Source organism: Diospyros lotus, chromosome 4 (assembly GCF_014633365.1).
Source record: "Diospyros lotus cultivar Yz01 chromosome 4, ASM1463336v1, whole genome shotgun sequence".
In the NCBI taxonomy this organism is placed as follows: domain Eukaryota; kingdom Viridiplantae; phylum Streptophyta; class Magnoliopsida; order Ericales; family Ebenaceae; genus Diospyros; species Diospyros lotus.
The window spans coordinates 43,251,084-43,263,496 of NC_068341.1; the positions used below are offsets into that span (position 1 = coordinate 43,251,084).

The following is a 12,413-nucleotide window of genomic DNA, read 5'->3' on the forward strand; positions in this document are numbered from 1 at the left end:
ATAATTTTACAATCATGCATATAGATGTTAGTATTTTTTAATCTCTTCTCGACTATAACTAGCTCGAAAAGAAAAGACCTTTGCATCTGGAAATAAGAAAATCATAACTGGGATAGCGAACCAAAAGTTATAAAAACTTGAGTGATAACTTTATTTTTTATTTATTATTTATTATTAGTGATAAAATCATTACATATAATATGCCGGATAATTCTACTTTGTCTGTATTGGTTAACGTATAGGATGACTAAAGATATTAAATGTCAAAAATATCCTATCTTGAAATTGCCGCTCGTATTGAAAACACCGCACGTGCGTTTAAATAAAATTTGAGCGGACCAAACTGAACGGGGCAGATTTCATCTGTGATGAAGTCCACCCAGCTGATTTCATCACAGTGTGGGCAAACTTCAACAATGTTAAAGCCCACCCATAATTTTTTAGTAAATTCGTACGTCAACTTCTTTCGAGCACTGTTGCACGACTCTAATATGCCCCGCCCATACAAAAATATGCTTGCTTGCTATAATTGGCCTTTCAGGAGAATCGATTCATGGTGCCAAAAAGACAAGTTAAAGCTTAGAAGAGAAGTTAGTCAATTTTTAAGTTCAAGTGTATTCTTTTGTCTACATATTTTGCATCTGAAACCTAAACCAGCGACTCCCATAAATAATTGACATAAAATTCATGATATTTGATTCAATAAATTTTAGAATCATACTACATGTACATCATTTTTGTACATCTTAGACTACGTAAGGGGTATTATGACCAAAATATCCTGCGCCTTTCCATGCACCTCACACGCCTCTATGCGCTTCAAAGGGATATTTTTGTCATTGGAACACTTTTGTGTAGTCCAAGGTGTACACAAAGGTGTACCAATAGCATTATTCCAAATTTTATTTTCGTTATCGATGAATTATTAATTTGTGTTGAATTTTGACTTAGCCATCCATTTAAATATAGAAGGATTTCTCATCACTTCTGGCAGATATGGATAAACCATCTTCTGCATAATTGGATCTTCCATCACTTTTTCAAAGCTTCCACTGACAAACCATAACTTTTTTCCCGAGTTGACGATGAATCTTGAGAAACACCAACCTCAGATGCAGAAGCAGTTCCATTTTGAGAAACTTGATCCACAACCTCAACATTCTTTGATGATTCTAATGCAATTGTTTCCTCAAAAAAAAGAACTCCTATAATGTTTCTTCAAAAGAAACATCTACAAACACATATTTTTTTGAGCCTTCTATTTTTTATTCACTCAATCTCACAGGTCCCTCGAGAAGAAGGGCTAGATGCCTATATCTAAAACATGCTAAATTTTAAAATTTACATTTAAAGCCTCAAAATCAAAGAGAAGTGCTAAATTTTAACTTAGTAACTGCTGACGTGATTTGAAAAAATCAAAATAAATTAAAATTATCAATAACCAATAAATTAACAAATATCTGATATTATTTATTAATTATTTTGACTAAATATTATACTATATTATTCTCCACTTTATGCTTATTTCAATTTACATTTTAGTTATATAAATTAAAATTTATAATTGAATAAAATATATGACTTTTACTTTACTATTTTTTCTCTTCTCTTTTTTTCTTTCTTCATAAAATACCAACAATTTGTTATAGGTTTAGAAGAAACCTAGGATTTGTTATTTGACGGGAACAAGGGAATAATACAACATATAGCAAGCCCATGCTTGGACTCAGTTCATTTGCTTCACACACAGATAGACTAGGTCTTGTAGTTCATGACATTTGGCTGCAGAAATTCAGAGTGATCATATGTCTACAATAGTAGGGTTACTCTTTCTGCTCCCCACTCAGCACTAGATCAATCTCCTCCCATTATGGACAAGCTTCCCTTCAGCCTGAGTATGGCAACCTGCACAATTAGACCAGCAAGATAGAAGGCGGTGTCAGCAGACGGCGCAAGAGCACGCAGAAAAACTGAAAATAAGGCTAAAAGCATATTATTACCCAAAACTTTTATATTTTTTTTCTTGTAAAATGGTAAGACCTTATCCTCTTCACTCTCTTTTTTAGTTTTTAATTTTCAATTTTTTAAAACAAAAACGTGTTTATTTTTATATTTTTTAAAACATATTTTTGAAAATAATAAAAAAATTTATAAAAATAAATCAAAACAACAAAAAATCATTTTAACTATTTTCATCATAAATACACTCAAAATTTTTAAAACCCGGACATCCTTGCAAAATCACTCTATTTAAACACCTTTTAACCTATTTATGTAAGTCAGCGATACGACGTTCTTTGAGAGCTTGATAGGCAAAAATCAGCCAACGAATATTTTCTGTTTCAAATCACTTCAGAGACCAAGAACCAGCGATAGGCCTCCGACCTCATCAACTCCCCCAGTTTTGGATAAGACCCACTCCATTTTTTTTCCCTTTTTTTTCTTTTGGGTGATAGGCCTCCAACCCTATCAACTCCCCCAGTTTAGGATGAGACTCACTCCATTTTTTTCCCCTTTTTTCTTTTGGGTTTCTGTTTCTTTTAAGCGATTTGAAGCAGAAAACATCCGTCGGCCAATTTTTGCCTCTCAAGTGCTTAAAGAACATGCATGTTTGTGTCTAAGCATGAGGAGGTTAAAAAGGTGCTTAAATGTAGTAATTTTGCAAATTCATGGACACATTTGGAACCACGAAAAGTTAAGATTTCACAAGAAAAAAATGTGAAAGTTGAAGGGCAAGAATATGCTTTGGCCCCAAAAACAACTGGGGCTAAGTTCAAGAAGCTCACCCCAGCTTGAGGGATGTGTCCGAGCTCTCAGAGTCGGGGGGAGGACCCGTGCTGGAGTTGCATATGTTGGTGACTGACTCTGAGGATTGGCCTTCCTCTGTGCCAGGGTGCTTTCGAGCATTGGATACTTCGATGATCTTGAGCCAAATATCACCTAGTTCCCATTAGTATTCATGCAAAAGCCCAAGAAAGGAAAAGAAGAGTAGATGGAAAATCCATACTTGCTGTCTCAGTCTCTCGTTCTCCTCCATGAGCTGCGCTCCCTACATGTTACGTCACATTTGAGGGCGAGTGAGACGAAGGGTGGGAGAGAACATGATCAAAACTAAGTCAATGTAGCGCCCTTAATCAACTAAAGCAATGGCAGATGGGTATATATGGCAAAAGATCATAGTATAGGCCGACGATCGAACAGAGCATAAAAACATGTTTTTTGCAATATTCTCGAGATCAAAGACAGAGGGTACATAGTAAAAGATTAGGTATATATAATAGGATGATTTAACAAAGTATGAAAACATGTTTGTGGCACGATTGGTGTTTGATTTTTGAGTGACTTGCAGTGATCGCGTTTGGTTTCTGACCTTTTGTTGAAGGTGGGCAATCTCTTTCATTATCTTCTCACCCTGCAGCCACATGAACAATATTTGAGTGACATAAATTCTGGACAAAGGGGAGGCTGTGTAGTACAAACATGTGACACTAAACAGATATAACTGGGGACCTTTATCTGTATCACACGGCTCAATCCAGCTTCGAGGGACCTCTCTAGCTGCTGCAGTTCATCGATATTTAACCCTTGGAGCTCCTCTCCCCTCATTTGCCTGTTTTTAATAGGATTAGTACTTTGTATGGACTAACATATATGGTAACTGTTACGATTTTCAGCGAGAAATCCTAATTATTCTTGAAGATTATTTCTTATTCCTAATATTGGTTTTTTGTTTAGTTTGTAATCCTATTTCATAATCAATTGTTAATTGTTATTAGGTAAGGAAACCTTACCCTTGACGAACAAGGAAACTAGTCTATAAATATGATGTTTGGCTTATTATTCAAGCTGAGCAAATCACTTGTGAGAAACTAATGAGAGTTAGAAATTAGATGTAATTGGGACTTAGGTTTAGAGAGAGAATATTAGGTTTTGTAGTTGTAAACTTTACTACATAATGATATTTTTTCTCTGTCGTCCTGACGGCCGTAATTTTTTTTCCCTTTTTTGGGTTTTCGACATAAAAATCCCTTGTGTTTGAGCGTGATTGGATCTCATGTTTTGTTTCTCATCTTATTTTTTTTCCTTCAACAAGTAGAATATGAAAATGCCAGAATAATCACATACCTTAGCTGATGGCTTTTCTCAGCCACTTCCTTGCTTAATCTGTGGTAGTTGCTATTCTCTACTAGCTACAGAGATCAGCTGATGTTTAAGAAGACAAGAGCGAAGAAACAGTGATTAACTTGTGAAGCCATGGCAATAAGCAATTTACCTGCAGCTCAAGAGAGGGCTGTTCCAGTTTCTCAAGATTCCTTGAGTGCAAGTTATACTTTTCAAGTATTTCCTTCATACTACAGAAGGGAAAATGCGTTAGAGATATCGCTTATCATGCAAGTGGTTTGCAAGTTAGAACCCATAACCAAGCTTATCCTTAAAAATCTGAAGGCCTCCTAAGCATGAACATCAAACAGATGGTGCAAAGCATTCAATCAATTCAAATAGCTTCAAGAGGGATCAAAATTAGAATGATGCAATGACATGGATATAGGGAAAGTATTCTATTACCATGGATATAGGACAAGTATTCTATTACATCCATTATCATACTTACATCAGTATTGACAGAGCAAACAGCAGCAGTGATGAATAAATGAACCAAACTTATTAATAGGAAACCTGTGATTTTATCCTCAATTCATTTGGCTAGAAACTTCCATTGCCAACCTTACTTTCATTGGGGCAAATTACAACTGTGCAGGAATGAACACGAACTTCCTAATCCACCAACTTGGATGAATAAACGAACCAAGCCCGAATATAGATTTGTCCAGCTTAATTATGTTTATAAATAAGCTCATTTATTGTTTATATGTGTGTGTATATAAATATAGGCTCGTTCTATTTTAACTAAAACTCATTTAAAGCTTATTTATTACTTATTATTCATGATTGTCTTTGCTCTTGAGAACAAACTCATTTATTGCTCATAAACAAACTCGTTTATTGAATAGAAACAAACTTATTAATGGTCTCCCGTCTTGTTCACAAGGAAGCTAGTTCACAAGATCAAATTTGTCTCTTTTAAGTTAAACAGGTTGGGTCCAAGTCTAACCCAAACACCATAGCATGTTAATAAATTAATCCTAAACAATCTTAATTTATAGAGTTCGGGTCACAAATGAGTGAAGCTCGAACACCTTAAAATATAAATGAACTAAGCTCAAACATAATTAAGCTCAGGTCAACTCAACTCAACTTGTTTACGTCAGTACCTCAAACCCATACCAAGGTTATCCTCAAGTTGTGACACAAGAAAGGCATAACAACTGAGGGGTCAACCAAATCCCCCTCGCATGTAAATCAATTTTTGAAACATCAAATTTACACAACCATCAGCAGAATGATTTCCTTTGCAAAGTTGGGTTTGAAAATTATGCTTACAATGAATCATACTCTTTATCAGTGATAAACATGCGCCACCACTGCCAATAAGAAAAGTTGCTAAGAAGCTTATAAATTCTGATATGCCATTGCCATATACTTTATTAAAAGAGCGTATTTAGTGTATAAGATTTTTGGTTTTGCGAGAATTAGGAGAGGGCGCATTTGTTCATAGCGTTCCCCTTATTTTTTTGCAAAAGGTTATTTTCACAAATCAAACTCACAACTTTCTGGTCATAAAAGAGTAACCTTGCCATTGCAACGAATGGTCATAAAAGAGTAACCTTGCCATTATTGCAACGAATGCTCCACTGCTACTAGACAGTTACTGTTCCACATGATGTACTAGATTTCTTGGACTTAGTTTCATTTTCTTATACTGTTATTTATCCAACAATTAATGTTGATGTTGGTAAATATGATATTTTTAATAATTTACTCTATGAAATAAGATAAGGAAAAGAAATATGATTAGTGGTGTTTTCAACAGATATAGCCCTTTGTAAATAAATATAATCATTTTGGAAAGTTATAATTATTTATAAAGAGATACGTCTTTTGGCTTAAATCCGGAGACACGTCTTTTGACGTTTTAGGGGCATGACTTTATATAGAAGAACACAATTGTTACATATTATTGCACCCTTTATTAGATGAAAGAGATATGACTTTTAGACAAATAGATGTGTCTATTCGCCTACTATAAATAGGTGAATCCATATTAATGAAATCACAACCCTTAATTCCTTCCCTCCATCTCCAATCAAACTATACCGAGTTTCTCTGAAGGGAAATCTTCATAAATTGTTGGCTGCAAATTTCTATGACTTCCGATAACTCTTGGCGGTGCCATTAAAATAAATAACACTTTAAAAACAGTGATTTGTCATTGTCAAAATCACTTTATACAGAATCCCCCATAAATTTCCCCAACAGTTATCTTAAAAAAAAAAAAAAAATTCCCCAACAGTTGCTAAATATGATCTTTTTGGAACCTGCAAGTGCATAATAATTCTTAGAAACCTTAGTGGCGAATTCATTTCATCAGATTCAAAGAGTCCTGATGATCAGTACTAAACATGGCCACAGTAAGGCTTGATTAGAAAAGGTAGGCACGCTTATGTAATGGACATAAGAGACAATTATTTTTTAACAATAATAATATGCAAATAAAAATTATATAAAAAATTTGCAAATATGAAAATTTGACCCATTCATTACTATTACTGCAATATTATTGTTATGATCATACTTTTTTTGTACAAAAATTCTGTGAAAATATTATTTTCCAACTTTGGATCATCTTTAGGTGGGCTCTCATTCTTAAGATGGTAAACGTTATCAGCCTCCCCAAATCTAGTCCACAAACCTTGCACAATCTTCTTCTTTTTTGCTCCGAGGAAGTTAAGAAAAATAGGCATAAAATGTCTAGAAACGAAGAAAGAATACACTTCAAAACCTTCTGTACTAAATCACTGCATTAGTAGTAACTCATCAAACTTCTCAGTAATTTCAGAAGCCAAATATAATTTAAATGAGAGCTCATACTAACGAGAAAGAACAACATATCTTCACTTTCATTGAGGAATGATAAGCTGTATAGATTCACAGATAAAATGGGGCAACCAAACCATAACAGGCAGAAGCAAAAGCACAGAAACTTAACTGAACCAGAAAAAAGAAAGGAGCAGAAAAGTTTAACCCTGATCCTGAGAATAAAGTTGAGGCTAGTTAAGAGTTGCCGTTATAGGGTCGAAGCTTATCCTAGCTTAAAGACGAGCAGATCTCGAGACTGTATTCTGAAAGAGATCTATCAATCCATAATCACGACGCCCATTTAGAATCCCAACAATAATTATTGAAAAAAACAACTCGATTCTAGAGAGAGAACAGAACCCTAGTATGGTTAGAGATTGTATGAGCGTGTATATGTATAGAGAAAGAGAAAGAGAGAGAGAGAGACCTGGAGCTGGAATACTGGAAGAGCTTGCCGGTGGCGGAGAAAATGATGAGAGCAACATCGGCGTCGCAGAGAATGGAGAGCTCTTCGGCTTTCTTGAAAAGGCCTCTTCTCCTCTTTGAGAAGGTGACCTGCCTGGCAGTCGCGTTGTCGATCTTCCTGATCTGAATCTTCTCTCTCGCCATCTCCACCGATTCCTTGTTCTTGAGGGGGGTACTGGGCGATGGAGGTTCCTCTTATTTCTGTATTATGGAGCTTGTGTGCGGCAGAAGCGAACCAAAAACGGCGGTTTCTTGCCAAATTTAGAGGAACGAAGAAGCCATCAAAAAAAGCCAACCAGCGGAAGCTTGGTTTCAGATCCAGAGGAAGACGAGTGTTCCTGGGAAAACCCACATCGGGTCAGGAATAGGATACTGCTGGAGAGTAAAGGAAGGAAGCAATCCAGGGATTAGGTGGGAATATATAGAATCATCAACAACCATTTGGCTTCCTTCCAGTTTAGGGTTGGGTCTCATAAATAGAAAGAAAGGTGTGCTTTTTATAGACATATAGATTGATTGATAGAGAGAGAGAGAGAGAGAGAGAGAGCAGCGTGTTGGCTGCTTTGGGTTGAGTGGGCAGACTGCTTTGGACTTTGGGGACTGGAAGGCGCTGCTGCTGGCAAAAAAGTCACCTATGGAATAATCGCAGAGAGTCCCCGGTTTTATTTTATGGACTAGGTACATTATTAATACACCTTAAATTATATAATATATTATAAATAATAAAAATACCTTTTATATCTCGTTTCTCGTATCACCGTGTCTTAGCATCTCATTGTCTTAAACGAGGGATATTTTAATTATATGTCTCACCGCATCAATCATTTTAAATATTTTAGTATTATTGTGTAGCGTAAAATGTATATAATGATGTACGACTAGTATTTTTCTTATTTTATTGTTTTTAAGATGTAAATTTATTAATTAAATTTTTATATTCAAATTTAAAAAGTAAATTTTTTTAATTGACAATATAATTAAATTATTTAATATTTTTTATAAATAATTAAATATAAATAAAATTTTATTAATTTTAATTTTAAAAAATTCATTTTTACTGAAATTACATTAAAATGAATGATTAATAGTATTCTATAAATTATTTATGTATTTAAAAAAAAATACCTTATTTATAAAATTTAGTATCGTAAGTGATATTTTTATTTCTATGATTGTAATTTCTTTTAAAATTTTTAATTTTGAAAATAAATCTAAACTATCAATATCACAAAGCATGTCATATTTTATAAAATTTTAAATATTTAAACAAAAAAAATTTCAAATTATGAAAACACTTTAACTAGATTGGGTGTTACATATACAATAGGTTCAGTTCTATAAATAGATTAGATTTATTTGCATTAAAAGTCTAATTATACATGTTATCTGAAGAGAAAATATATTATAAAAAATTTAACTTATACTTAAAAATCTAATATAATAGTAGTTTGTCTAATTATAATTCTAAATTTATTTATTAATTCAGATTGTTCACACCATCAATGATCATGACTATCTACTCACATTTTTAATTTTTATATTATTCTAAATTATGTAAGATATTTTTTGCCTTAAACCAAATTAATGTGAGAAATATACTATTTGTACAATTACTACTATGTAAGAAATACACTCTTTGATATAACTTCAACTAATTTTTTTTTGCTTGCCTGCTATTTTTTGGGGGTCCTAGGCATAGCATAGGCCTCAATGGTCTATGTCTTGAGCCGGCACTAGGCGAGAGAGGGGGAGAAATGAGAAGCATCTAAAATATTATAATTTTTTAAATATTTTAATAAAATATTACACTTCTTTTTTTTAACTTTAGAGTGTCATTTTGGAATAAGAGCTTTCTAACAAGTTAGACTCGTTACTAAAAATAGTAAGATACAACAAAACGTGCTACTCTCGTTAACAAGTATAATTTATTTCAATCCTTCCTCTTATCTATCATTTTCCTATATTTGTTGCTCGAAACTAAAACAAAATTTTCAATTGCTTTAAATTTGTTACTGGGAGTAATGTGTTTCATTGTATCTCACTATTAATCGTAGTAGTGAGTTTGAGAAAACTTAAAATTTTGCCTGAATATCAAGAAAAAATGTCGAAATATGTTGTGCAAAGGTAAAGATTAAGATTAACTAAAGTTGATATTAGAAAGTATGTTTTGTTATATCTCGCTGCTCCTAGCAATGAATTTAACTCATCAGAAAACTCACATTTTAACGTAGCATGTTGAGTTGAAAGAATTATAGTAATTTGTTAAATATTTTGAAAAATATAGTATTTTATTCGAATATTTTAAAAAATTATAACACTCTTGCAAATTTCTCGAGATAGAAAAGGGATTTTTTTATGAAAATGTTATTTAGTATTAAGAGATTAATTCATATCTTAACTCATATTTATTTGAAATCATGTTTTGTAAGTTTAATTAAAAAGAGTTTGAATTTTTTTATATAATAATAATGGTTAAGATGTGATGAAAATAATTATCATTTATTCTCTTGGAGATAATAGTGGTTAAATTCGAATTAAGATAAACACAACTAACTTTCTTTGAGATAATATTAGTTTTTTTTTTTTTTTTTAACATGAGAAACTCACGATTTGCCTTAACCCGACCTAGGTGTACGGACAATTTTGCTGCGAGCCGAATCCCAAGACCTGGCCTCTAAGATAGAGATAAACGATTACATAATTCCACGCGAAAGCATAATCAAATCTATAATCTCACAGTATTCCAAACTCCTAAACACTTGCGGTAAACTGTTTATGTTAGGAGTTAAAATAATAATAGTTAAGATGTGATTGAGATAATCATAGATTGTGACTAAGATACACTAAAGTTGAGTGATTGTCTAATTAACCTATAGCCTATCTATTTCTATCGTAGAGGGTTAATGGTTATCTTTTTATTTTTTCTTCTAGATAAGGTTTGAGAGATTGTAATTATTTTTTCTTGGGATGCCCTTCCTTGCGGGCCCCTCGTCGCTCGGTCCCATAATTTTTTATATGGGAGGTAAATTTGAATATGATCTATAGTGACTGTGTAAGCACCCCCGCCCGGATATCCCAGCCGCCCGGACTATCCGAACTGGAGCGCCTACGGGAGGAGAAAAATAATGAAACACCAGACAAAAACCACCCCGGCATGCATACTCAAAGATGAGAGCAACGGAAGCGAAGAAAAACACATGCATGCACTACGGGTATCCCGCTAACACAACGGTCACAAGATAAATAAACAAACACAAACTCCTGTGCCGAAATACACAAGACTCGAGAAAACACCTGGCACAGTAGAAAATAATAGAGTAGACCCTACACAATCATCAGAGTTGACAGGGATTGACGAGACTGCCTGTACACCACACCGACTCTGCCGTTAAAGCTGACTCCCTTGCTATGGCCCACGTCGCCACTACCTGGAATGATGGAAAGCAAGGTGAGTCGAGAGACTCAGCAAGCATAAGGAAAAGAAAGGCTGTAGGCTGAGTATAACCAGAAAACTCTTCCCAAAATAAACCCCCAGGTACACACAAGCCATGAGACGCTACAACACAACAGCTCAATAGCATAACAAAATAAAAGCACATACCGGTCCTTGGAGCCCACATAAGACACTTGGCACCCAAGTCCCATACCAACCTGCCGCTGCCCTGAAAGGCAACAAATGTCTCCACAAACCTGCGCGCGCTGTCCCAGGCCGGTACTCCCGTCACCTGTATCCGTCGGTACTCCCGACAACCGAGCCAAAGGCTCCCTCGGAACGGTACTCCCGTCCGAGAACTAAATACTACCAGTATCCATGCAATGCACATAGAAATGCAATGGCGTAGTGAGCATCAACGTGATACAAGGCGCCCATACATCCAGGCATCAGGCCATGCTCCGCCCACATAGTAAACCACACGCCATGCATATGCTCGCGGTGGATGCAACCTAACCAAACTAGAATGTCCGTGTCCAAGCATACTCAATAAATGAATATCCCAGCATGCATCCCGTACCCATGTGCATATCAAATCATGAACAATAATACAAGATATCTAATCATGCAGTAAATCACATACCGGCAGAGCTAGTCAGCAGTGTCCGGCACCGGTCAACGGCCAGTGACTAGGGGTGTCCACCCGACGGTCCACATCAAGGCCGTACCATAGTCTACCCCAACGTCACCAACAACCGACCCCTGCCCCACTGCTCAATAGCTCTAACCGAACCATAAATAAATCTGAGAAAAATTGTAAGTAAATCCAATAAAATCGTAAATAAACCCTCACGTCTAGGAACCTAGTCCCCAAACCGGTTCAGCATCATTCCCGAAAGGAATGGGGGTGGTACAAACCCCCATAGGCTCACAAAAAATAAAATGCTAGAAGTCTCGGATTTAATTTACTTAAAACAAATGAATAATAATTCAACAGATAAGGCTAAGTGCCAAAACAAAGTAAGGGAGAAGACTAAATACGAGAAATCACGGGGTCTTTCACGGGAATTGAAAAGCACAAGGAGAGGGTTAAGAGCTTGCCTTTACACGGCCGTTTCTTCTCTTTCTTGCACTCCCGCTGCGAAGTAAAACGTTCGCTGGCAATAAATAAAATCGCAGCTTAATTAAATAAATCTACCGTGTAATATAAATAATTTAACCGTCTAAAATCCCTCGTAAGCGCACCACAATTAATATCTCAACGAGTCTAATATTTATTTTAAATTAAATCACGCTAATAAAGCCAGCTTAATAAATTAAATTTAAATCAAACGACTCCAAATTCCATAATTAATAAACGAGTCGAAACAGACGAAGGGAGGGTATAAAATACGAGAAATCACAGGGTTTCTCACGGGAATTAAAGAATACGAGGAAAGCATTAGGTACTTGCCTGAAATCAGCTGATTTCGACCTCACTCGAGCTCCCGATGCAAATTAAATCATTTCCTAGCAAATAACACAACCGGGACTCAAA

At 35.1% G+C, this 12,413-nt stretch overlaps 1 protein-coding gene across 1 annotated transcript; it reads right to left on the reverse strand.

The window, feature by feature from the left end:
* Window positions 1–1,571: 1,571 nt before the first annotated feature.
* Window positions 1,572–8,002, reverse strand: LOC127800207 (MADS-box protein JOINTLESS-like). Its single transcript, XM_052334689.1, has 8 exons — window positions 7,406–8,002; window positions 4,274–4,352; window positions 4,126–4,190; window positions 3,511–3,610; window positions 3,371–3,412; window positions 3,008–3,049; window positions 2,787–2,923; window positions 1,572–1,905 (listed from the first exon to the last, which is right to left on the reverse strand). The coding sequence occupies exons 1-8, from the start codon at window positions 7,585–7,587 to the stop codon at window positions 1,887–1,889; spliced, it is 666 nt and encodes a 221-aa protein (XP_052190649.1). The 5' UTR covers window positions 7,588–8,002; the 3' UTR covers window positions 1,572–1,886.
* Between the last annotated feature and the right edge of the window lie 4,411 nt (window positions 8,003–12,413).

What these genes read in the sequence shown, in the direction of transcription:
- LOC127800207 (XM_052334689.1), bottom strand. Translation starts at nt 7,587, where the DNA reads ATGGCGAGAGAGAAGATTCAGATCAGGAAGATCGACAACGCGACTGCC. An exon ending in GCCGTGTGATACAGATAAAG is followed by an intron (nt 3,413 to 3,510) that starts GTCCCCAGTTAT and finishes ATGTGGCTGCAG; the next exon opens with GGTGAGAAGATAATGAAAGA. An exon ending in ACGAGAGACTGAGACAGCAA is followed by an intron (nt 2,924 to 3,007) that starts GTATGGATTTTC and finishes ATTTGGCTCAAG; the next exon opens with ATCATCGAAGTATCCAATGC.